At 41.5% G+C, this 26,377-nt stretch overlaps 1 protein-coding gene across 6 annotated transcripts in view; it reads right to left on the bottom strand.

Moving 5' to 3' along the window:
• The window catches only part of LOC121182944 (unconventional myosin-IXb), a 53,130-nt gene that overhangs the window by 14,102 nt on the left and 12,651 nt on the right, over positions 1 to 26,377 (bottom strand). For all 6 annotated transcript variants that reach the window (XR_005894177.1, XR_005894178.1, XM_041039623.1 and 3 more), the window contains exons 2-16: positions 20,950 to 21,170; positions 20,596 to 20,815; positions 19,727 to 20,236; positions 8,293 to 8,387; positions 5,721 to 5,783; positions 4,112 to 4,211; positions 3,589 to 3,689; positions 3,199 to 3,328; positions 3,012 to 3,101; positions 2,585 to 2,701; positions 2,289 to 2,423; positions 1,879 to 2,000; positions 1,574 to 1,715; positions 1,187 to 1,382; positions 624 to 699 (exon numbers count right to left, since the gene is read on the bottom strand). Coding sequence is in view for 4 of the 6 variants with exons in the window: in XM_041039623.1 (XP_040895557.1) it covers positions 624 to 699; positions 1,187 to 1,382; positions 1,574 to 1,715; positions 1,879 to 2,000; positions 2,289 to 2,423; positions 2,585 to 2,701; positions 3,012 to 3,101; positions 3,199 to 3,328; positions 3,589 to 3,689; positions 4,112 to 4,211; positions 5,721 to 5,783; positions 8,293 to 8,387; positions 19,727 to 20,236; positions 20,596 to 20,815; positions 20,950 to 21,107 (2,255 nt within the window). In the remaining 2 variants the exon portion in view is untranslated. The remainder of the gene's footprint in view (positions 1 to 623; positions 700 to 1,186; positions 1,383 to 1,573; positions 1,716 to 1,878; positions 2,001 to 2,288; positions 2,424 to 2,584; positions 2,702 to 3,011; positions 3,102 to 3,198; positions 3,329 to 3,588; positions 3,690 to 4,111; positions 4,212 to 5,720; positions 5,784 to 8,292; positions 8,388 to 19,726; positions 20,237 to 20,595; positions 20,816 to 20,949; positions 21,171 to 26,377) is intronic.

The raw sequence follows: 26,377 nt of genomic DNA, 5'->3' as shown, positions 1-26,377 counted from the left end.
CGCTCCTCTGAGTGATCAAAGTAGAAATCGAGCATAGACGCTCGTCTGTGGAGGGGAGAGGGAGAGGAGAGAACCGCACACACTGGGGTCACCAAAGGGTGGAGAGGATTTGGGTGACTGAGATGAGGTGAAGGAGGATTTGTCTGTCAGGTGTCTGTGTTTTGGTGGATTCCGTTCCAATGAGACATAAGAATTCAGCTGAACAGTTTACAGTAGGTGTCTGACATTGTCCTTCCTCATCTCATCCAGTACCACAAGATCACTGAGGAGATCCACAGTTCCACCAACCAATTTAAACATTTCCTTCACCATCAACAAGGACCATCAAACTGAAAATATGTTACTGTGTAGTTTCCCTGTGAGTGGAAGAAAAGTGGCAGCCACCTGAAGGCTGTGCATTTAGTTGATCTCACTTAAAATCATGGGTCTGTGTTTCATGAAAGTGAAGAGTACCAGGATTATTAAACTCAAAATGAACAGGACCGACAGTCTGCTCCACGTCCACAGGTACTATGATAGAGGGATTTCTCCAAAGGAAACAGACCTGAGGGTTAGAAAACCAGTCCAAACACAACACAGACCAAGTGAGACAAGTTTCACATTCAATTATGTACTTTACTTACTTGTACATTCTTTCTATTGGGGCATTGGACCGCTGAAGCTCTCCTAAAGGAGTTCTGGAGATTGGACGGACAACACCTAAAACATAAACACACAACACACATTATTAACAAGTGAAACAGTGTATTAATCATAAGACGTTTCCTGGCAGCATAAAGGCTGATCAGAGTCACCTGACTGCAGCAGTTTTTGTTGTTTTCATTTTACTGAGAGCTCATAAATAGTCTGGAGGATTGAGAATTGTAGAGAAAATGTCAAAATCTCCTAAAGCCTCACGTTCTGAACTTCATATTCCTCTATGTGCTGACCTGAAAGGCTAATTACAGAGCAGAGAAACAGCAGTAGCCAGAAGTTGCAGTATAAGCTGCACTAGTGGTCTGAGGATGAAGCTATGACATGACACTTTTGGTTAGTACTTGACAGTAAATCACCAGAACTGATGCACAAAATCCATGTTGCAAAGCTAAATTAATTCTGACTGATTAAGCTTGAGTATTTTTCAGAATTAACATGTTGTCATTTTTGGGATTATTTTACCCAGAAGAGGTTCACACCAATACTATACCTGAAGTTTTGGCGGCCCAGGAACGGCCCGCCTCATTGAAAGCAGCAATGCCTCTGATGGTGGCACGCAGGATGCCCCACCGAAACATGGCCACCGGGTCCATGCCGATGAGCTGCCGCACATATGCACGGTCACTGCTCCGCAACAATGCCACAATATCGGGACGCATGTGGTCTGTGTTCTTCTCCCGGAAATCCTGGTGAGGTCAAACGTGTCAAGAACATTACAAAAAGCCACCATCAACCCACAAACAAACATCGGTCGAGATCATATTTAAGTGTAACTGAAAGTGGAATTTAAAACCCAAAAGCTTGTCTTCTGTTTGTGCTTAATGTAATCAGATATTGTCATGTTACCTGTGGCTTTTCTGTCCATCTTTCTGTTTACCTTGATTTGATATTTGACTTTTCCAGCAAAGTGGCGAATGACGAAGGCAGGCTCCATGACTGCTGTGGGGACAAAGTATTTGTTGCCCTGGTGCTGCTGCTTGAATTTGGCTAATAGTGTCTCATCTGTGGCATGCGGAAAGCTGAAACACAGGCACAGAGCAGAGGGGAAAGGGAAAAGGAAAAAGAAAATACAGATAAATGGACAAATTCAACTGATTTGTCAAATTCAAAACAAACTTAATTCCTACCTGCATCCATAAGACATGAAAGAAACTGAGTGAATCATCTGTAGGTGTGTCTTACTTGCTCTCCTCATCCAGCAGGTAGAGCAGGCCAGTGGGCTTCTTGCTAATGAGATGGATACAGCCCACATTGTCTGTGTAGTCGATGTTGTGCCAGGTGATTCCCTCTGCCTGGTACTCTTCCTGCATGAGGCAGGAAGGAACATTTCAGTGAACCAGCTAACTGGTGAAGTCATGGCAGGATGTTTGGAAATTTCCCTGCTGATCTTGTAACCTGAATTATTTAACCAACTAATCTCAAAAAGAAAAGGTTACCAATATTTAAAAAAAATATATATATATATCTTTTTTTTGGAGCAGAAGACTGTCTTAAGTTTGTATCACAAGGAAGCAAATCTTCTGGGGGTGTGATGTTAGGAATGTCCCATTGAATTACTTTAGGATGGGGGGGGGTTAAACAAAACTGCTCACCTGTTCCAGATTGAAGATGTGATGGTTGAAGTAATACTGCAGCTGCTCGTTTGCGTAGTTGATACAGAACTGCTCAAAGCTGTTTGTCTCAAAGTCCTCAAAGCCGAAAATGTCCAGGACTCCAATGGACAAGCACTGGAAAACAGGACCATGAACAGCAACCGAACAGTAGTAAGAAGCAGGGAAGGGAATGACAATCATCAGCTCAAAGAAAAGAATATTTGTAGTGTTTCATAATGTGAAGATGGATCCATCTGCATGTATTTTCTGTGTTGGTGTGAGAGCGTGTGTCTCACCGGGACAGATTCCTCCATGTCTTTCTTGTTAAGCAATGCATGATTGATGCGTAGGACGATCCAGTCAAACAAGGCACTGTACAGAGATTTGGCCATGGAGTCTCTGGCTGTGATAGCCTGATGAGAGAATGGTGATGAATATTGTGACAAAAACATCCATGAGCATAGGTTCTGTTTGACAGCGCGCTTTGGAAGAAGATTATATGACAACATATAAAAAAAAAATGCAGACAGATGAAGGCAAATGTGCATTGAATATTACACACTGAATGGAAGTAATATATCTACAGAAGGTGTGGCATCGATAAAGAGGAAGACGTAGAAAGGCATAAGGAAGAATCAGACCTACAAGGGCACCATTAGAGTGCAGTTGGACACTGTTAAAGTAATGACAAGATGCAGAGATGTCTCCATGGCTGGTGCCTACCTCAGAGTGGCTGTAAGGGAGGATCAGCTTGTCGTTGACTGTCACCGTTTTCCTCTTTGTCAGCGCCTCGACCAGCAGCTCCTCTTTAACCTGGGAGGGACACCCACAGGTTAATGCTGGCATTTACACACAACTCCCTGACAGAGTGGAAAGTTTGGAGTCACAAACATGCACAGAAATATTTTACCTTTAGGAGGTCAGAGAGTGTAGCCAGGACCTCTGGTGGTCCCACATCCAACCCTTCGTCCCGTCCCGTCGACTTCCTCCTGTAGGTCACGTTGCCCAGATACAAGATGGCCGAGAGGACAGAAAATATCCTGCAAACGAGTCATAAAAATTACATAAACTGAAAGCAACAGCTACAATACAGTCATATGACACATGCAGTTGCTGCTCAAACTGAATAGAAGCATTGTATCTGCATACTGACTCCGATAAATTGCAACATTAGCCCGTTAGATGCAGTTGTTGTTGTGTTGTTGGTGCTCTAAAAGTTTCTTTGTTGTCATTTATATTTTTGGTAATGTAACTCAATGCTCAGACCAAAATAACTGTACATGTTCACAGATTCACTCACTGTTTCTTAGTGGCAGGAAGGAAGCCAACCATCTCCATTGCTTGCTGCAGCCTTTCAAAGTCATGACGCAGGTCTTCCTCATCTTCAATCTTAAAGTTTTGCTGCAAGGAAGGAAAGACAGTGTGAGTGCGTGAAGATGAGAAAATGAAAGCAAAAGCACAAAGTGGAAAAATAAACAGGTGAAGAACAGAGGTAAATGAAAAGGAGAGTGTGGGCAGAGGGGAATATAAACGAGTGAGAGAACAAAGACAGCTTGATTAACATGCAGTTCACATGTGCGCAGTAAGCTAGGCAGCTTATTGAGAAGCTTGACAGTCTGTATGAATACCAGGTCCATTCACAGTGAATTACAACAGGTTACAGTTCGTTTAGAGTTGGAAAGTGATGCTCAGAAGGGCTGAGCAGACTGAACAGGGCAGAATGATATTGAAGGGAAAAGTCAGGATTTTTTTTCCTGTTTACTTCAAATAGTGTGTAAAGTGCTGGATGTCTGGATGTGATGGGGCAGCGGGCAGCACTGTACCTGCTTGAGGTAGAAGTAGTCTTCAGGCGCTAGCAACTTAAACTCCTTCTTCTCCTCCTCTGAAGCTCCCAACAACAGGTAGTAAAACACGTGATAGTTCCTGGAAAAACAACACACAGCATGTATATGTAATGTCCACTGGCAAACGCTTCACTGGATTAATTAATTCATATGTGCATTCATCACTGGTTTGTTTTATTATCTGGTGAGCAGTTATCAGTGATATAAGTTTCATGTTTACGGTCACAAATAAGGGGCAGTTTTGGTGATAAACCAAGAGTCAACAAACTGTAAAACACTAATAGAAGACGATGTCTGGAGCTCAATTATGTTGATAACAATTTTCCACTCGTGCTATCAGCGGGAAGGTGGGTAGACAGGCGGCAGCACACAAATGTAATGAGTTTCCACACTTATTGCTAAGAGACAATGATATCATACATTAGACTCACTACCTGACTAGACAGGCAACATGCTCTGTCAACAGCAACTGTAGGCTAGGTTATTAACAGTAAAGGTTATGGAAGCAGGCTTGGTAATGAAAGGTTACTGCATTTTCGAAAACTAGATGGGGAAGTCTGAACAGGAAACTACTGAATACTGAAAATACAAATACCGTAAGTTTTTATATAAAGCACCAACTGTGTCAGCTGAGCTGCTCGGTGGAAGACTGTGGTTTTACAGACCAATCCCCATGAGTGCCTGTGTGTATCTATGTTTGTGCAAATCTAAACTGGAAAGATAAAACATAACTTGTGTAGTTAGAAAAAGCCTTCCCCTGTCAGTAACAGATAAAGAACTACTACCTTGTGGCTAAGGATTAGCTGTAACTACATTCATTAGAAAAACTATTATTTAGTCAGGGTGTTTTGTTAATTTCATTGATGTGACAAACTAGTGGTAATCAAAATCTGTCAGTCTCTTCTTTTGACTCATTCATCAGTAATCTATATTACACAGCAAATGAAAACACAGAGGAGGATTTGCTCACTTCCCTTAGTCACACAAGTAGCAACAGACAGATAGTCTAGTTACTCACAGAGAATGTCACTGTGAGTAATACAGGCTTGGGTGATGTGACCTGCAAATGAGGCAGTGTCTCTCACAACTGACATACAGGAAAGTGATTTTTTTTTTTTTTTTACTTTATCATTTGCTTATGTAGCAACAGTTATTTTTAACTCAAACAAACTGGAATCACTGGATGTCTCATTAAAATGAGGCCAAAACCAAAGTACATTCATATGATCCATGACTGCTACATTCAATGTGTAAGAGTACGATCAAGTATACACACTTTACAGTATACGTATGTCCACTTTAATGTCGGTGGGTAACATTCAGTTCACTATGGACACGCAGCTATTAATAGAAGAATTAACATACACAGATATTTCACTATCTCTATCTGTCTGAATATGTGAGTATGTGTATAGGGGTGTGTTTGGGCAGATAAATGTGCAAAGTCAAAGACTAAAGACTGAATCCTTCAGCTGAACTTCATATCCAACCGTCAGAGGCACCCAGGGGAAACTCCCCATGTTTGTGCAGAGGGGCCCATGAAGGTCAGTGGGGATGAGAGGTCAAGACCCAGCCTGTCCTTCCTCACCTCTCGTTCTTCTCTCTAGAGACCAGACGAGACTTCTCCAAGAGATATTTCTCCACCACAGCCCTAAAAAAAAAAGACAGGGAGAGAGACAGGGAGGAGCAAGCAAAGGGGACAAGAAAAAAAGAGGAAGAACAAGAACAATAAGGATGAATCACTTAACACTAAGGTCACTCAGCTCTGTCCATGCAAGTGTCTTTGTGCACGCGCATGTGTGTATTTTCACATCATAAGTGAAAGTGATTTTTAAAAAATGAAGGGAGGAGCAGCAGGGGAAGTGAGGGCAGATGGTCGGAACAATAAAAGAGTGAACAAAGTGTGCAGATACGGTCGGACGGATGGCACAGGACATCACACACACCGCATGGCAACACAGACGACAAACAACTCTAGTATTCATTTATTTTATTCTATTGTATAATAAAGATGAACAGAGGAGACTGGAAGGCTACCGCAGGGGTAGAGCTATGCTTTCAGACCCCTGCAGTCATGAGATGTGCTGCTTTAAAAGCAGTGCTATTTACCCACTGCACCAAGCCAAGGCCATAAAGTTGTCTAAATCAAATTTTATAAGTCAGAGTTGTTTTTTTTTATAGCCAGGCCAAAACAACACTGACGCCAGTCTTCATGATACACTAAAAATAGAGCCATCCTGTGAGAAACATTTTGGTGTCCATCTGCTAAAACTGATGCCTCCACTAAAGTCATACTGTATATCTACTATACAGATCCACTAGTTTGCCTTTTTTTTCCCCTCTTTCTCAAAATAATCTGTAAAATACTTTTATGGATATAGTAAAAATGTTAGAGTTTGTTTGAGTTGATATGGTCCAGACACCCTACTATACTATTAATACTACTATAATATTTAAATTTTATCCAAGCAAATTTAAGATATATATTTTATATAAGGTGTAAGGTGATGCTTTAGAAGGCACACAGCCTTTTGGCCCCCAGCATCTGACAGGACTTTACACTGGTGTCCAATTATAGGCATCCTATGCAGGTGTCAACTCTACTCAAATGCTTTTGAAATATCTACGAATAGCCACAGAAATATCCGCCATGTGAACTTCTTGAATGCAAATGTTTTTGTACACAAGGCTCTCAGAATTTGCTCTGAGAGCCTGTTTCATGTATATGTCATGATGTACACAAGTTGTGTTTGCAAATATTTTTCTCAGGGGGTTCAGAGCAACAAGAACAGACGATGAATTTGAGTTTGGAAGCCCATCACAGAGAATAATATGTGAACATGACAGCACTCTAAAAGTTAAAATGGCTTCTTGTCTGCTTATATGAGATGATCTGAGAACAGTACAAATCTGCAGGAATGTTGACAGGAGCCTCTCAGCAAAGTACAAAGGAGCGGACTGACATACAGGCTATACAGGATATCAGTCAGCATTTACCAAAGGGGTAAGTCTCATAATGCATAAATACAGTGCGTTTGCTCTCAGGCATCTGTCACTCACACACCACCTCTTTTTTACACCTCCACTGAAGTGGGTGTCTCTTTTCATGGTCCTGCTTCATCTTGCTCAGATCCCAGTGAGAAAGGATTTGCTGCACAGAGAGTAAACCACAGCAAGAGACAGAGAGAGACAGAAAGAGAGCATAAAAACATCCCTTCTGTCAGTCTGTTAGTGGGTCCACTCAGAAAGCAAAGCAGAGCAGAGCGGAACAGCAGCCTTCCCTTTGTTAATCTCTTCTATTGACTGTCTGAATGGCTGCCACTGGAGATGGAGAGATAGACAGGCAGCCTTTGTTAAGTCCACAGAGCCGGGCTGTGATGGTCCTCTGAATATTTTACTGATGTGAAGCAGGTTCCACCAGCACATAAGGTGGTGGTAAACTATGTGAGGTGTGTGAGCTTTTTTGGTATTTCCTTGTCTGAGTTCACTTGGTGACACAGAAATGCCCCAACCACCTAAAATTAACTTTCATGATTGAATTACGAGGTCTTCTTAGGATAAGTAATTCAATAGAGCCTGATGAGAGCTGGTGCCATTAGGGGATAATAAGGTTGGGGATGCCCACTTACTGTGTAGCTTAGCAGCTGTCGCCACAGGCATTTACGTGTTTCAAATCAAATTTTATTATCACCCTGTCAGTGTTTAGTCTGAACTCTTCTACAGTTTTAGCATAAAATGTTGTCCTTTTTGAGACACTGTAGTGAGCAGCTGTTCCCCTCTCCTGGTGAGGAAATGAGGAAGTGACACAGCTGACCAGACTTTGATGCAGCACCTAACCAAAATGTGACTGCTGAGAAAAAGGAAGGACATGCTAGCGGTTGAAAGTTTCACACACACACACACACACACACACACAGAGGAGGAACCACATGACTAGCCATAAAAAGAGCAAAGAGGAAGATATTAGGCTGCAGAGAGGTAGAAGACCCTGATGACGAGCAACAGGAAGATGACACAGAACATAAAAAAATGATCGTTTAAATGTCCCTCTATGGTGTTGTACAGCTGTACTTTGTGTGAAGCCTTGTTGAGTTGATCTGCTGCACGCAAAGACACACATGCACAAACATACACACATGCAGCTGGTGTTAATTACTCACCCTCTGACCACTCCACTCTCCAGATAATTAACCTGGATGAATTTACCAAAGCGACTGGAGTTGTTGTTGTGAGCTGTCTTGGCGTTCCCAAAGGCCTGGCAAAGACAACAGAGGACAGAAACACAGGGTGAGTTTAAAGAGATAAAGACAAAGATAAAAACATACTGCATATTACAAAGTCAATCAACAACTTCTTTAGATTAATGCAATATCACCACAGCTGAGTTTCCCCTCAACATGTCTTAATCATTCTGTCAAATCAGTCAGTGAGGTAACTGTTTAACATGCAAAAGTCAATTTAGGACTGAGACAAAATACAGAGAGTAAGACAGAAGGAAAGCATCACATCAGGCTTGATTTAAGCTACGTTCACTGTTGATGTTTGGAAACCAAACCGTCAACAGCGGTGAGTTTCAAACCTTATATGGAGGTGCTACTTACTGAGTGCAACAACAAAACTGTGCAGTGCACCGTCAAGTAGAGCACATCTATCAGCCCCATTACTGAAGTCAACAACAACAAATCACCATGGCAACAAAGAAACTGGATAGTCCAGGGGTTAAATCTTGTTTTCAAACAGCAGCTGAAACCATGGAAGGGGGCGGGACTGTATGTATGTGTGTATAGGTGTGTGTGCATGTGCATGCTTGTATTTGTGCATGTTGGGGGTCTTGCGAGGGGGCGAGCATCTGCAACTCGTTGTCCCCTCTTGCCCTCCTCTCACTCTCTTCCCATCCATCTCTTTCTTTTCTTTGCCTGCTTTCTTTCCTACTTTAAGTCCCTTTTCCCCTCATTCTCTTTCTCACTGTGTGTGTGTGTGTGTGTGTGTGTGTGTGTGTGTGTGTGTGTGTGTGTGTGTGTGTGTGTGTGTGTGTGAGAGAGAGAGAGAGAGAGAGAGAGAGAGAGAGAGAGAGTAAAAGAGAGACAGAAAGAGCATAGGTCAGTGATGATAAATGAGGTTCAGACAGCTGTTCTTTATAGCAGTGTCAGACTACTAACAGAAACAGAGAGGACCAGGGTTTTTCTCCAGGCCCCAGGCTAATGCTAACCTAGCCAGGGGCACACAGAGCTCAGCCACCAGGCCTCGCTGAGGGGCCCTGTTTATTGCATTGATACGGTAACAGAATAGCACTCCTTTTTACCCTTCATGATACACACACTCACATGGTTACAGATAGACAGATACACACACAAACACTCAACAAAAGGCCACTGCAGGGGAAGTTGACTCAGTGCATGTTAAATAGGAGGCACATTGTGTCTTTCAAAGCACTTGCAGAGTGAATTTGATACAGTGGTGTTGGGGATGATTAGAGTTAGGGGGCACAAGCAAACATGCAAACACACACACCTACAGGGTCTGATTGAGATTCCTTAGGATGCACTGCTGACCTATTTTCATTTCCTTTGCTACAGCAGATCTGTTTTGAATTAGCTCTTTAGCTCTTTTCTTGAATTACTAACTCTCCTTTGCTTTTTACCCATTTGCACTAACCTTTATTTTTTTAATGCACTAAAATCTTCAAACCAAAATGGGATTTGAAAATAGTTTAGAGACTCAGGGGAAGTATGAGGCAAGAGTTGTAGCTTGTTGATGAAAGAGATACTCAGTTGTTTCTTATCTGTGATGAGAATTAGCCATTTTCGATTAACTTGGACTTGCTCAGACAAGGCTCCTACCCTCACTTTCCGGGCTGTGTGTGTGTGTGTGTGTTTATACCACACATTATTTGATGTGCATGTTCAATTGTATGTTTAGCATGCCGATATAAAATATATAAATTGCACATTTCAAATGTTATCTCTGTTTAAAGCGTGCAAAGCCATCACTTACGTTCCAGGTTTGAGGGGTCAGTAAAGTGTGTTTTGGTGCTAATACATCCGAAGTGCCTCGCTATTCAGTGCCGCCCACTGTGCCCAGTATCGTTCTGATCATCCCAACTCCACAAACAGTGCAGCCAAGAGCACAAAACCCTGGGAAATCTCTGCACAGGCACAGGCCACTGCACCATGGAGGGGAATGCTAAACATGTCACAGCATCATTCGTATTTGAACATGCCCATTAGCAAGTCATCTAACTGGCTGGAAGGCTCAGCAGGTATGAGGAAGTGGAGCAAAAGCCGTGTTCATGGAAAAACGTGGTCTAATCTGCATTCTTACGAAATGTAGGTGCTCTCAAGGAGTTTACGGAAGAAAAAGAGAAGGAAGGGAGCGTGAGAAGTAGAGAAAGAGAGAGAGTGAAAGGGCAAAAAACAGAGTGCAGTCTGCAGTGCGTGCATATGTGCATGCTGTGGGTATGCATATCCAGTGACCATCTCATGACGTCTGATGCTGTCTTAACTGATTCCTTTCTATGGTGAGCAGGCTCCTCTGGCAGCCCGCTCCCCTGTACATTTCCACTTCCACAGAGCCAGAGCTACCAGAATAAAGTCTCACATCCCCATTCAGTCCCCCTCACATACACATAAACTTCTTCTTTAAACCAAACTCTGGGAGTGTCTCTACAACAGTGCAGTTTATGAGCTGTTTGTCTCAACAAGCAAGTGGGGCAGAGACGAGAAGGTATAAATTATATACTTTAAAAAGGTATTAAATGTTGGGTCTAGTATACACTTGCACAAACATGAACAAACAAAAAATATGTGGAGGGAAACGGTCTGCTGGTGTATACAACAGAAACAAAAATGCTGTTGACTCCTCAGAAACAACTTTCTATACCCCACGAGTTGTCATACTTCCCCCCAAGCTTTGGGTATTTCCCTCTGTGGTCACCTCTATGATGATCTGAGAGTATTACAGTTTTTAGAAATTTTCTGGCATATTTTCAACATGCCTGCTAATGGAAAGGACAAAAACTTTATTGTAACCAGTAAAAACCTACAGTGTCTGCTTGGTTACAAGACCTTATTACTATAACGAGGAGGCACTGCTGCATCCTTTAAAGTCTAGCTGCACAAAAGCGCTTCGGTTAAACGTTTCCACAGGAGCTGCCAAGGCCCTGACACTGACACCTCACTGCAGCATGGATACGCTCACAAAAGGACTCTAAATAGTCCAACCGCCAGAAAAACAGTTCCCACATTCACAGAGGACAACGACAGGCGCTCATGCAAGAATTGATCAAACCTCTAGGTGGACATGCTCACTCATTCAGTGGTAGACACTTTACACCCACTACCATAGCAATCATGTTCTTTAAGCTCAACTTAAATCAATGTACTCTTAAATTACAAGTTAAACTGGAGCACCAAACAGCAGGGTAATGAGCTATATAATCACTGGTAGCTGTAATGTTGAAGCAAAACACCAATGGTACTTAGTGACAAAATAATCACTGTTTGTTGTTGTCCTGAATGTGAAAAATGCTTTGGTGAGATCACATGATGCTGGCAGTGATTGAATACAACCACGTCTCTACACAGTTCCTCCTCTATGTTTGGCTGTGCTTCAAGCCGCCACTATATCCCACCAACTACACTTAAACCCCTCGAGCTTAACTCAACTGAATTGTTAACAAAGAATTGATTCTTTGAGGTACAATAAGGGCGTCAATAGCACTTAGAGGGGCTGGTGCTTCGATTTAATAATGGTGAATGTTCCAGTGAATGAGGTTATGCTGAACAACTTCAATGAATGTACTGCATGATTGTCAGAAGCATATATTTCTAAATTCTTTATTTATTTATTGTCATCAACAGGATGGCGATGCAGTACTCTTGTTTCTGGGGACATGACATGCAGCTCACTAAAAGACTGTTGATCCTGGGTGACTCGAGAGCTGAATGGTTAGGGCGTATGCCACATGTGCACAAATGCTCTGCACAGTATTAAGTCTGCTATCACAAGATAGCTGCACAGCAGTAACTCAGCTACTGTGGAAACGTCCAAAAAAAAAAAAACGTTATGAGGGAGCCATTCTGTTCAGGACAGAGTTGAGTCCAGGAGGAAACCAGAAACCACATTTTTTTTTTGTTATTTAAATTATCTGATGCAAGAGTTTCAGCAATCATGATCTTTGAAGCATGTTTAGTCTGAACATCGTAGACCACACAGACATTTCAACACGACACATATATACATCGTGAGTGTTGTCACCATCAATAACCGACCACTGGAGCTTGCAATAGCAACGGACAACACAACTGCACCTCAGTATAGAAGTCAAATTTTAACTCTGCAGAATCAATATTTTGCACAACTGACAAAATTCACCCTTGCCCTAAAGAAGGTGATTTGATGGAGAAACCCTTGCAGAGAGGCCTGCTGGATTAATAACTTTAACCCTGTTAAATCTTTTGGTCTCAATAAGAAAGTAAACTGCATTTTCTTTATCACAAGCAACTTGCTCAGTTTTTTGACCTGTTAAATTGTAGTTATATCTTTGCTGTTTTAAAAAGAAAAAAAAAAAGGTCCATGTTTGCATTTACTATTTTTCTAATATACAAAAGTAATGATGTCAAAGCACCTGTTGTCAACAATAATACAAGGGAGACTTGGCTAAGTTAATTTAAGATATACGTTTTTCAACCCTGTGCGCCTACACACTATATGGCCAACTAATGCAAGCAGAGGGTCAAGACACATGTTAGAGGCAAAAAAGGATACTTAGGATTAAGTTTTCAAGCACCAGTTTTACTCCTCATGTGGTCTGGTATTTTACCAGATTGGAGTCATTTCAAGCAGCTCCACCCATGTCTAGATGGATACCACATCAAACTCCAGCTTGTGGTGTGGTCACAGTGCCATGAATAGACCATGAAAGTGGCCTGCAGCATGCTGCAACATGTACGCTGTATTTGGTCTGTAAGAAACATGCCCTACTCTTCAGTTATGATTCTGGATGATGTGATTACAGTAAGGACTTTGTGTATGTGTGTGTGTGTGTGTATGAGACAAATGACACATGCACATGACGCAGGGGCTTAAACTCAGTAATGCCAGCTTTTCCCAGACCCATACACAATGCCACCCAGCCTGACCAAATATAGCTGAGGAATAAAGAGGTGCAACCCATAACTAAGAGATAAACAATGGATCAGCAGACAGAATGGCCAGCTACTCCTCTGCACTTCCTGAACAACAATACAGTACTTTGGTCTATCCACACCCCTCAAGGCTCTGAGCTAGCGGCAGCGAGAACTACTGCTGCTACTTCCCGTGTCGTAGCCGCTTCCTGTTAAAGAGGGTTCCGGATGATAGGAACTTCCTGTCTGAAGCTGTGAACACAGTGGCATGGGGGGTCTGGGAACATAGCAAGAGGAATGTGTAACAACTTACAGGTTAGGCTTTAGTTATAAGGCATTATTTTATTTCAGTGACTGAACAGTTGAATGAATAATATATTAATAATCTATATTAATAATGTCCTATAATGTAGCTACATTAATTCACTTTATTTTGTGACAGATAGTTGTGGATGCAGTAAAATCTAAACATCAGTCTTACTCCTGTTAGCAAGCATATACCCCTCTGCTACTTAGGCCTGTTATAGCAGATGATTTTCTCCCATCACATCATTGACTGGATGGGGGAGTAGAAAAAAAAGTGATGACTTACATCATACCTGTCATCAAATTTTTTTACATGAGTAAGAACTGACTAAAGTGTGGTCAGAGATATCTGGTCAAAACAGCTTCATTTCACCTTTGAAATAGGTTATACTACAAGTCCACAAGAGCCCTGAATAACTGAAATCCAGCTTTTATCCCAAGTAAGCTATTTTCCAATATTTTCCTTTTTTTTTATTGAGATACTTGTTTTTTTTCCTCTTTTCTTCACTACAGCAATTACAAAGTTGTCAATTTTAGTTTTAAAACCATGGCTGAAGCTCCACATGGATTACACAAGCTGGAGAAGCTTCACGGGTGAGAGGTGAAACGTCTTCAAGCTTCAAATAAGAAGTCCAGTTGCCTTCAATCAACCCTTAGGACACGATGACCTGGATGAATGAAAAGTTGCACCTAAAAATCTAGTATATTTAGAACAATTTGTCCAGTAACATATCAAGCAAAATTTAGTTTAACAGGTCAGTTGAATGGCAAATTTTCTTACATGAGAAAAACCTGATCTGTATTTCCCTAATATTGCCTGCCCATGTGTCAGCATACTCTGCGCAAAAGAGGAGGGCCTTGCTGACATTAAGAACAAATAGGCCTTAAAGCCTGGCAAAAGAAAACAGAGACACCAAAAGAACTACGTAACAGAGGATCAACCAGTTGGACCAGTTCAGAAGCGAAATACTCATTTAGAGCTGGTGAGCTGTTCTGCAGACAGAAGCCCTATTTGTTCAGAAGGTATAAAAGACTATCTCTCCCTTGCCAAACAAAGGAAGGGAATTCGTAGAATAGAATGGAACAGAATATAGAATCTAAAGAAGTGGTATAATGCTCTAAAGTAGGACAGAGGCTTTCTCAAATGGTTTCAGGTTTGGGCCATTCTATCTGCCAGCAACACAGCCCACAGCCAGAGTCCAGCACCACAAACGATGATCTCATCTCCTCAAAATGTGACCCGGGCCTGGAGACCTCCCCTATAGCTCGAGGATACACACACACACGCACACACACGCACACACACGCACACACACGCACGCACGCACGCACACACTTTGCATTTTCCACCACTGTAACCTGATCAGCTTCCAGGACAAAAAAAGAGGAATCAAACCAAACTACTTTTTAAGTAAAATTCCACCATTTTACTAAACCTGTTTAAAAATAGAATGCTGCACCTCCATATATAATGTCTTGCCTGGAAGTTGTCAGGAGGGCACCACCAGAGGTAGACGATTTGCGTGGAGAGAAACTGCAGGAAACATAATTTCAGAGGAGTTATTGCTTCCACTGTAAAGCAAATTTTCTTTCATGTCAGCCATCTTATGAGCGTGCAGCAAAAGCTGGAGGGTGTTGTCAAAAGAGAGTAACTAACTAGGAGGTTCTCTAAGCACGTAATAGTGTGGAAAAACGTTAAAAGCAACAGCTTCCACTAGTGTTTAAAGTTTTCTGGGGAAAAAAAAAAGCATGTTTGGATGCTATAATGCCTAAAAGGGAAATACACAGCTGTTCAATAGCTAGGATGATTGACAGACTGGTCACACATGGAATCCTGTCTCCACTTCCTCCACTGACCAGGCCAGCAAAGACCAAACCCGTCTCCCTGTCTACCCCTGCAACCACAGCTCTGGACTGGGCTGACACATACACACACTGCATTCTGGGAGTGAGTGGCAGAGTGGCAGTGTGTCTGCCAAAGGGACCAGAACTCTGCTGATGGAGGGGAAAATCTCTCCATCACCTCCCCCTTCTTCCCTCCATCAGCCATCTGGAACCAAAGACTCTGACAGACTGACACACATCAAGGGACCCGTGCTTTCAGATGCTGCTTATTCACATGCATCTGAAAGAAGCAGCAGTTCTGTGAGTGAAAGCTCCAGTATTGAGTCAGAGGGTAGGGAGTTGATAGGGATGTGACAAATGGACGGATGGACATACCACGGCTGCAACTTACTGTAGATGTGCACTGTATTCTTGTCATTAATATTCAAGCCAGCTGCTTGCGGCAAACTCCCATCAAACCTCTGCTCAATGTTTCTCTTTTCCATCAAACTGTGTGTTCCAGATCAGGGGTTTTTTACTTTTCAGCACCGTTTTGTACTTTCAATAAACCACATTCCACATACGGCTTTTCTGGCTAAAAGGTCTATTTTTAGCCACATTACTGCGAAATAAAACAGAAAAATATGTAGAGGCGATTTACTTCCAGTTCAGTCTGAGAGTAATTAGTTCCCCACTCCAAGGAAGGCTATTAAATTGAACCTAAGTGCATGGATTTCTGCTTTTTGTCTATATGGTATTCCCGTGATTGAGGGCATCACAGTCTGACATTTGCTCTGCAACCTCAGGCAGAACTTCATTTTATCTTTTTCAATCTCTAGTCCCTCCGTATTCACAAATCACAAACATACATTCAGATTACATCACTCACAGGAAGCACTCTAAAAGTTAATATGGCCTGGGGTCACACGCTTTCATGCCATCCAGAGCACCACACACGGCCACACACACAAAACATCATGCTTAATTCAGCAGAGCCAGATCTGCAAGGCAGTCTAATCGTCAAGAACTGAAAATATGCACAAGCTGAGTTAAACTCATGACGGAGGCTTGCAGAACACAATGTGAGACAACACTCACAATGGACTGTTGCTTATAAGAGAGTGGGAGGGACGTGACTGCAGAGACTGACTTCACAATAATAACCCTGCTTGAGGTCTGACCAGAAGTAAATTCTTCCATATGTGAAAGTGGAGGAGACCCCGTTTCTCATTACAGGGATAAAAAATAAATAAATAAATAAGCAAACAAAACAAAGTCAACTCTGTTCTTTGCCACGTAGCTCGGGGATTAAACTCATGCAAAAACAATACTGTGCAATAACTTACTTTTCATGATGCAACCATTTCTGGTTAAACAAAGTAAAAGCTAACAGATGTCTACTTGTCTGCACATATTTCTGTGCGGCCCTTTTGTCACCAAACACAGAGAGTAGTTTGCAATAAGCCCTGGCCATTTAACTGTCAGCAGCATAAAGATATCCTCAGTGACCTTACATTCAGATGCCTCCACTCACTGGTGACACCCCACACAGTATCTCTGTCGAAATGTCTCTTAGCATACAAAGACTGGAAACAACTCATATCCAAGTCAAAACTGAGGAGAGGGGAAATAACTGAGGTTGAATAATTGTTTTTTGGTCATGTTCACTGATTCCAGCTTATGAAATGTGAAGATTTGTTGCTTTTCTTTGTCACATGTATGTGACAGTAAGCTGAAATATTCTGATTAGGGTTCGCTGGGCAATTAGTATAAGCAATTTGAACACATCTCTTTTGAGCTGTTGGAAATTATAACCACCACTTCCCACCATTCTCTGACATTTTATAGAAAAAACAATCGATTAATTGAGTACACAATCAGCAGATCAGTCAATACTGGAAAAAATTATTTGCAGCCCTATAATTAACTATGTTTTGATTTGGTTCACTTGCAAGCTGAAAATATGCATTTTTGATGTTAATCTACGAGTGAGAAAATATGCGCATCCTGATTGTGTGTATCATCTGATTATTTCCTGTGTATCGTTGAGACAGCTGTTCACTTAATCAGACAACTAAGCAAGTCAACAGTCTGTAGTCTCAGATGAACAAACTGTTGGTAAGTCTGCTTGTTTACAATCTGCAAAATGTGCACCATCATTACCAAGCTGGCCTTATACAAATGTTCAACAGTGAGAAAAAATAACACAACGCAAAAAAATCAGCCCCTGAGCTTTCATGATTTTCCCAAGAGCTATCTGTTAACTTCTACAAAGTTTTCAGTTTCAGTCTGGCTGGAGCTTTGGATTTATTCTGTCCTGTCAACGGTTGCAGAGAGCAAGTCAGTACAAGCATCTAATTTCTCAGAGTGGAGAAAGCAGGAAGTGGAGCACAGTCACCTGACCGAAACAGCAACAAAAAATACCAGCGCTTGGTCAACAACAGCTCCGAATGAAATTCAACTCATTCATATTTTAAGCCCTAGAAAATGGTGTTACACAAGCAGCTGGCAAAAGAGACCAAGATTAGCATTTGCATTAAAAATATACAATGAGAAACATCAGTGTTTGTGCAGAAGTACGTTGAGATAGAGAACCAAAAACAGCCCTATCTTTTCTAGATTCTAAAGCATTTTCAAAGACGAGAGGTCACATAAAAGGGCCAATGGCGCAACTTCCCATCCTCTTTTTCATTTCTTCTTTCTGGGTAAACCACGTCTTTATGTAAAGTCTTTCACACTGTACAAAGACTCCCATGTGCCCCATTAGCTCAGCCCATACGAAAGAGCAATTGAGTCACAGCCTGAAAATACATTTTCTCAGTTCTGAAGGGGATCTGATACTTTCATATGATGTTTAATAATTACTGCCCTGTAACATAATCTCAAAATATAACAACTCTGTGTATTTTGCATTCTCTGCCTGTGTGTGCTTTTGCATGCAAGAGTAACATGACGAGTCATTTTTAAGGAAGAGATGTTCTTGTCTGGTATGACTTCATCAAAATACCAATGCATTTCTCACCTGACTGAAGCCATTGCAGAGAAGAAACTAAGACTACATAGCTATAACATCTTCTGTGATATGAGATTATTTCCATGTGACTGATGAGATAAACAGATGTAAGTCTCAGAGCTAATGCAGGGTTTTCCCTAGCTTTTCAAAGGGCTTACGTGGGTTCAGGGGGTTTGAAATTATTTGAAGGAAATTTTATGTTTTTTTTTTTTCACATTGTTTTTAGCAGTTGTCCTTACCACATTTGTGAAAGAAAGCTGGCAACACTTATTGCACTTACAGTCAACAATCTATTCCTCTCACCAAATAACATGGATTTAATGAAAATATATGCGTAATACCTTCACTTGTAAACATAGGAAGTATAAACATGTTGAAATATAAATGTTATTATTCTTGGTTGAAAGGAGTTCAACCAAGAATATTCTCAGGCAAAAATGCTCTATGTCCTGCAGTTTTCTGACAGCTGACCAATCACAAGAGGAGCAATGAGACATGTCATGTCCCCTTGCAACATTCAAATTGGAGAAGGTAGTGGTGGAGAAACTGCTTATGTTCTAATGAGAGCACAGTGAAATGTATGGCACGGTCAAGGTGAAGTAAAACTGGATGGGTCCTGAGAGTGTCTGGTTGGTTTTTATCTTCATTTTTTTTCACTAGCAAAACTAGCCTGTTACCTAACTTAAGTTATGGAACCAAGTGATGCCTGAACTGCATTAGGAACAGATATATGTATGTACACACACACACACACACACACACACACACACACACACACACACACACACACACACACACACACACACACACACACACACACGAAAAAAACAAAACAAAAAACGCTTTGATCAGCAGTTTTCATCAGAAAAAGACGTTAACGCAGCCTAACTTTGTTAAGCTACCAAGCCACATTCTTTAGCTGTAAGATAGGAACACAACTGTCCTTACATTCATTCTGATATGTGGCCTAAATGACGTTTTAAGTTCATTGGGCTTAAAGCACTCTGTAAAAATACCGCGCCTATGCCTTTCTATGGTAGGGACAACCCTGCAATGAGGAACTACCAGACTTGCCTGTTTTACTAAGAGTCTACTTTTCATTCTTTGTTTTGTTGCGCCCTTATACAAGATAGACACCATCTTATCACAGACCTTATCCCATCTCTCATCTCTTCACAACAATAAACATGTTCCTAAAACTAGATCAGGTGACTAAGCTTTGAGCCACGCTATACTAATTCACCAGTTACCTAAATTTTTTAAGAGAAACACCTCAAGATGAGTGAGCTGTCGACCAAAATGGCAAAAAAAAACGTTCTTTCTTACCTCTAGCACTGGTCCAGCCCCCAGTATGGTCCTCTCCACCCCACTGGCATAGCCCTTTTGGCTGAGCGCAGTAAGACAGTGGATCAGGAAGTTGGTACTCTGGGTCTTGCCTGAGCCACTTTCCCCAGAGATGACAATGCACTGGTTGACCCTCTTCCTGAGCATGGCATAGTAGGCTACATCTGCGATAGCAAAAATATGAGGCTCCAGTTTCCCCAGCTGGTGGTTCTCGTACATCTTGACATACTTAGGGTTGTAGATGGGCAGGAACTTGAAGGGGTTGATGGCAATGAGGATGCTGCCTGCATAGGTGTAGATCTTTTTCTTGTAAAAGCGTGTGCGCAGGTTATTTAATATCCTGTCCTCATTGAGGACGGGGAGGTTGCAGAGGTCTGCAAAGTCGTCCTGTGGAGGTGGAAGGAAGCCCCTGGCGGCTAGCCGCTGTGCCTCCTGCTCCTTGGACACAGGTGGGAGGTGGACATAATGAATAGAGCCATCATGGTTCCTCTCCTGGATCACACATGGGAAAAGAAAAGAGACTGTAAAACTGTTTAATGCCGACACAGTATCTTTCTGGGTTAAAATATTCTGGGTGGTTTAAATTTCCTAAAACAGCAGGCCAATATGGCTAAAAGGTGGCAAACATTTTGCTTGTGGCAAATTTATCGATGTTATTGTTATGGTTTTGTTTATTAGCATGTAACTTGTTACCTAAGTGTTTGTTTTTGTTTATCACTGAAAATGGCAACAAAGAGGAACATAGAGCAGAAGGAAGTAGAATGCAATAGTCAGACAATGGGACGACTTTTCTTACAGGACCACATCCACTACGTCTGACAGCAAAGTGAACTGTACACTGTCAGCTCTACCTGTAGTAAGAAGTAAAAGCCAAGGCTTTGAGGGTGTTGCTCCTGGGCTTTCCGAGGCCACAGCAGAAACCTCTGTACTGGCAGGTCTCCGGCCTCCAGCACCCACTCTTCCCCTCCACACTCCTTCACCTCTGCCAGCACATACAGGCGGCCAGGGTCCAGCCCCAGTGCCGTGGCAGCATCCGAGATCACAGAGGCTGCTGTTGCATCCTTCTGCACTCTGATGAGTAGATAAAAGTAATTACTAAGTTTGATCAGTGATGTTTTACAATAGTTCCTTTGTTTAAGAAGGAATACAATGTGGAGTTTTATCTTTTTGAACCATATCATAGCTAAAAATTTTATAACACTCACCTAAGGTTGCAGCAGGTGGAGGGCTGGGCAGCCAGCCGTGGGTAGATCTGGAGCACGTATGAGCGGCCATCAGAATCGATAGGGTTAGCTTGCCCACCTCCCCCTCCTCCTCCACCTGCGTTCGTTGCCATGGTGGCAGAGCCATCTCTGACACTCATCCTGAGCCAGGGGGAGTGGCCTCAGCATGCCGCACCCACTGCTTCCCTCTCACCACGCAGCACCTGAAAACGAGAGGTTGAGTGATCCATGACAGTTATTTTCACGTTTATAACCCACACTGATAACCATTATCAGTTTGATAAGTTTGAATACTGACACAGGACCGTGATAAAAGGGAAACACAAGTCAGGTTATAGTTAAAACATTTGAGATGAAAGACAGAAGAATGACTGCCATGCCAACTATTATCTATTCCATTCTAATAAACACTCAGTGCTGGTGTATTGCCAGTAGAAACACAGTGAGAGAGCCTTGATAGTGAACGGTTTCCAATATAAAGCATTACAGCTTTCTAAAAGCTTAAACAATGCGTCATTGCAGCTCTCAGCAACCATTTTAAAAGGCAAACAAAATAGTTGATTTTCAAACAAAGTCTCAAACCAAATGGGAATCTCATCCTTGGTATCTGATTCTTTGAATTTTAAAGTTTGCACATAATGCAACTCTGCTACAGAGATGTGTCTCTGATTACCTTAGAAAAGAGGCCCGGGCAAGTAAATGTGACAGTTTGATAGGACACAGACCTCATAAATTAGCAACAGATCATTTGTAATCAGTGGTTTATCATAAAAAGATGTTAAAACTCTGTAGAACTGGGCAGTGTGAGCAATGTACTCCAAGTGAAATACACACTTAATCTGTTTATCAAACGTTTACGAGTTATCAAAAGGTTATGAGAAGAGGAGTGAAGGAACGAGAAATCACAGACTGTAAGTTGCAGAAATCACATAGCAGCAAAGACAAGGGTGAAGTGAAAAAATGTTAGCATTATAGGCCTTGACCTAATTGTTGAAAAACCACATGCATCAAGGGATGTCTACCCATAGGCCTGCTTTGATTACAGAATAAGCTGGCTGGTTACACAAAATATACTTGTGTTGATCTGCCAAATGTAATTATTTTACTGCAAATGCTAATTACATACCACAAGATTAAAATAGGAGTCAGAGGAGTTTTAACTTTGGATACCATTGCTGCAAGGCTGATCATTTTTATGACGCAAGAGCTGTCAATCTAGCTGTGGCCGACCAATCAAATGAAATGGCAAAATAAGCAAAATCACTTGGGAAGAACAGTGCCATAGAAGTATCTGCATTATGACAAGAAGGAGAATAATCACTCAAGATACCTGAGACAGAGACTAAATTGTCTGTCCATAATATGCTTAAAGTACTACGTTAAAATTTTAATCTTTAGTTGAATAAACGGGGAATGCCAAACTTCTAGTGTGACACGCCTAGAGGAGAACACTGACTAAAATGTAAAGTAAAAATATTATGGAAAAAGTACCACAATATGTGACATATGGAATAAAATGTTTTCAGATGATAAACAAACTTAGATTAAGGCAAACACAAAGATATTTTGAACTGATGATGTCTGACTGAGACAAAGCCAATGGTTAAATGGAATGCAGCTGATTTCCAGTTTGTGGTTTTCCTCACATCTAAAAATACACCTCAGCTGTCAGAGTAGGTCAAATGACATTAAACTGTACTTCCATGTCAAGATTTTAAAAAAAAATAAATAAATAAAAAAAAAATTGAAAAAAGAAAACACATGAGCCTGGGTACATATATCAGACGTGTGCATCAGTGGTGGTGATGACTTGTATTTTATAACACTGAGGCCCATTGTTATCGCATCACATGTACATAGCTTTGCCACAGAAACCTTACCGTAAGTTGCAGCTGCAGATGCACAGAAATTGAACCCTTCCGCTCAATGATAGCAACGAAAAACAGAGAACACTTAGGGCAAACCACAGGCGGTGTAATGACTGTACATTATTCACTCTCACACAACACACCTACGGCAATGTATGACGTAGAACTCAGTGGCAGGATAAAGTGTTCAGCAGCCACAACAACTCATCTCTCCATCCATGGATAACTCAATTTTCTCTGCTGGGCAAAACCCCAACACAAAAGGTCTTGTAACATCATAGAGCCCTGAGCAGACCATTAATTGAGAACACAGTCGAGGTTTGTTCAGTCCTTACTATGGATTTCACTGATTCCCTCACTGCGGTGAAGCTGTCTAATTGTAGCGTAGTGTTTTATGAAGTAAAACTAAACTAAAAAATAAAGGACAAACGTCTTACTGATGAATCACAAGACTGTCATCCATGCCATAAAACTGACTGATGTCAACAAGGTCAGGCAACAATATTTTGGGATTTACAACACTGTTTATAGGGAGAGATGGGCAATCATCTGCCACGAGGAGCTGATAGCTTTCAGGTTGTGATTCAAACCAATTACCTACTAACTATTACCAGCACCACCAAGGTTTTATCCCATAAGCTTTAATGAAAGAGAATAGATTCAATCACAACTTTTACATGCTTTTCTGTTAAAGTTGAAACTATAACTTTACAGCTATCGGCAACCTGTATATGGAAGAAAGAGAACAGTTGGTCCCAGACAGTGCATCAGCTTTCCACACCACAATCTACTGTGCAGTAGTTAGTGTCAGTACAAAACCTTGTAGGACTAACACTGCTCTGTAATTTGCACTCAAATCACTGTATTATAATTCTTCTTTGTATAACTGTAAGTTCACTCCACCCCACACCCAAATTATTGGCAGTGTCAGTTGCTTTGGTTACTTTGTCAGGCTGACATGATGACAGCTTTACATCATCACTGTTAAACAGATAGCCAGGCCAACACTTTTGATTGATTTAAAGTCAACTCTTTGAAGTAGCACTGAGGTATTTCAGGACTTTGGACCACAGCCAAAGGAACACGATCCAGGTTAATGCTGTCTGTAACAAAAATGAATGCAGAATAGTGATCTATAGTTGCATGTGAGTCATACAGACAGCAGCTGAGTAAAGTTTGGTCTACGGACGGATCATGTAGCATGGCTTTGCATCAGTAATGCATGCTGTGTAAACTGAAAGCTCGCCTTGGGGAAACAGGGACCTGGTTTAAATCACTGTATGGCAGGGAGACTGCACTGCTTTGGTAACCTGATCCGGGGTCGAGTCCTGAAAGCTTACAGTTTATCACTTTTATCATTCAAGCAGAGACAGTTTATTTTCTCAACCAGAAAAATAAGAAATGTTATAGTCTCAGATATGCCCAAAATAAGCAGGCCTAGGGAAAAGAGGGTCTCACAGACCTTTGCATGCATTATGAAATCAAGTTCTCCATTTCTACATTACAAGGTTTATTTTCACTAGAACTTTCCAAAGACTGATTTAACCAATTTTACTCATGTCGGATATGGAGTTAATATGAGTAGTCATTCTACAAATGAACCTTTTAGCTCAGATGAAAGGACTGCTCGTATCAATCTCATGAAAAATCATCTGGTTGAGTAATAGCAGCAAAGATAATGTTTTGTGTCATCCTCTACTGTCTAGCCATGGGAACGTCTGACGACTAAAAAAATAACCCTACGCAGTCTCACCCAAAAGAGGCGAGTGCTTTAAATGGAAAAAACTCTCCCGCTCCAAACCTCATAGTGATGCTGGTAACTGGTTGCATCTATCTATCCAGTTTATCTGAAGTTACTGAAATTGACCTTTTTGCATTGTCCAAATCATTATCAATATTTTTAAGTTTCTTTTTGTTTGCAAAACGGCACATCACTACATACTACAAACAGATGAAACACAAAACTGCACTAAACAAGGATATCTCGGCAAAGCCAACTCTGGAATCATTTAGGTCACAGAAGAGAATTAGAGGAAAAATAGAGCAACTTGAGACTCATGAGCTTGTGCCTTTGCCAGGCTAGCTGACCACAGTCCCAAAAACATGCAAGCCTGTAAAATGCCAAGGCATGCAAAACTGCAGAGACCACAAAAGGCAGCATCATCATTATCCTCCATCATGGGCTCTGTCTGGTTTAAATCTGTCCCTTTAACTCCTGAGCTGCTCTCTCAACTAGTTTCAAAAGAGCAAATGTAAAGCTACAGTATCTGTGTGTACCACATTAGAGATTTCATCTCAATTTGTGTGGTTGTACAAAGAGAAAAAAAACGGGAAAAAAAGTAGTGACAGAAAAAAATTGAACAAAGAAAAAGAGAGGAAGGCAGAGGGAGAGGCAAAGAGTGAGAGAGGTAAACATCTAAAAGTGAGACAGAAAAGAGAGAGGTCCCAGGGGACAATCAAAGGAGACGGAGGCTTTGAGATAATACAGCTTCCTGCGTGCAGAGGAGATCCTCTGTAAGGATGCCCAGCATTCCACAGATAAGACCTAGGGTTGTCTGCTCTGCGTAGGCTTAGCCTGGCACTTTAGCTGCTTAATGGGGGTGGATGGGAAGACACTAGAGCACAGGACCATAGCTGATGGTAGAGAGGGGCTCTTTAGCTCCTGTGCGCAGGAGGTGGCATTAACAACTAACAAGCTCCTTAAACCAGACTTTTTTTTTTTAAGAGAGGCACCACTCATCCCTGTTAACTTCATCCCATCTAACCCCTCATTATCCAGTCAAGGAGAATAGGCTTTCAGTAAATTAGTTCCACTGTACATTCATCAGGAAGACAGATGTAAGATTGGACTGTGCACAGAAATGTTACTCCGCTGATTTAGCAACACAACAGAAATTGAAGTGAGCACAGTTAACACTACCTAATGAGAAATAAGGTTTATAGCTTTTTCAATTAGACCACACATGTTCATGCCTGGACTGCTGTACTGATTTTCAGTCCTCTGCCACAGAGGAACTATTCGAGACAGTTGTCTGGGGGTCAATATTTCAGAGCCATGGTGTTAACACTGAAAGTTATGGCCCATTTTATATGCTATGATTCTGACGGGCACAATTATAAAGGAGCAATAGTGTACACAGTCTCTGAACAAATGTGTGTCACATGCACACACAGCCAAATTAGGAGGATGGAGAAAAAACATCTACATAAAACACAAGCACTCTTCTAATTTCATTACAACTGAAGGTGGCATGACAGTAAGCGAAGGAGTTGTTTGACAATCGCTGGCAGAATGAATTAAACCAACCAGGTCTTACTCACTCTCTGCTTTCTCCCAGTTCCTACTCTGTCTTCCTCACCCACCTTCAAAGAAATAGCAAAAAGCTCCACCCAGAGGAAGAGGAGGGACGATAGTACGTCTACAGTGCCAATTAGCGGAGAGAGAAAAGAAATATTTTGCCTTTATATGGCCAGTTGTTGTAGTGTTTATGATCTCACTTGGAGATGTGTTAAAGTCTTGAGTGTTATGCTGTTAGGCTCTG

The sequence above is a fragment of the Toxotes jaculatrix genome, chromosome 6 (genome assembly GCF_017976425.1).
Source record: "Toxotes jaculatrix isolate fToxJac2 chromosome 6, fToxJac2.pri, whole genome shotgun sequence".
In the NCBI taxonomy this organism is placed as follows: domain Eukaryota; kingdom Metazoa; phylum Chordata; class Actinopteri; family Toxotidae; genus Toxotes; species Toxotes jaculatrix.
This window is presented reverse-complemented; position numbering and strand designations above follow the sequence as displayed.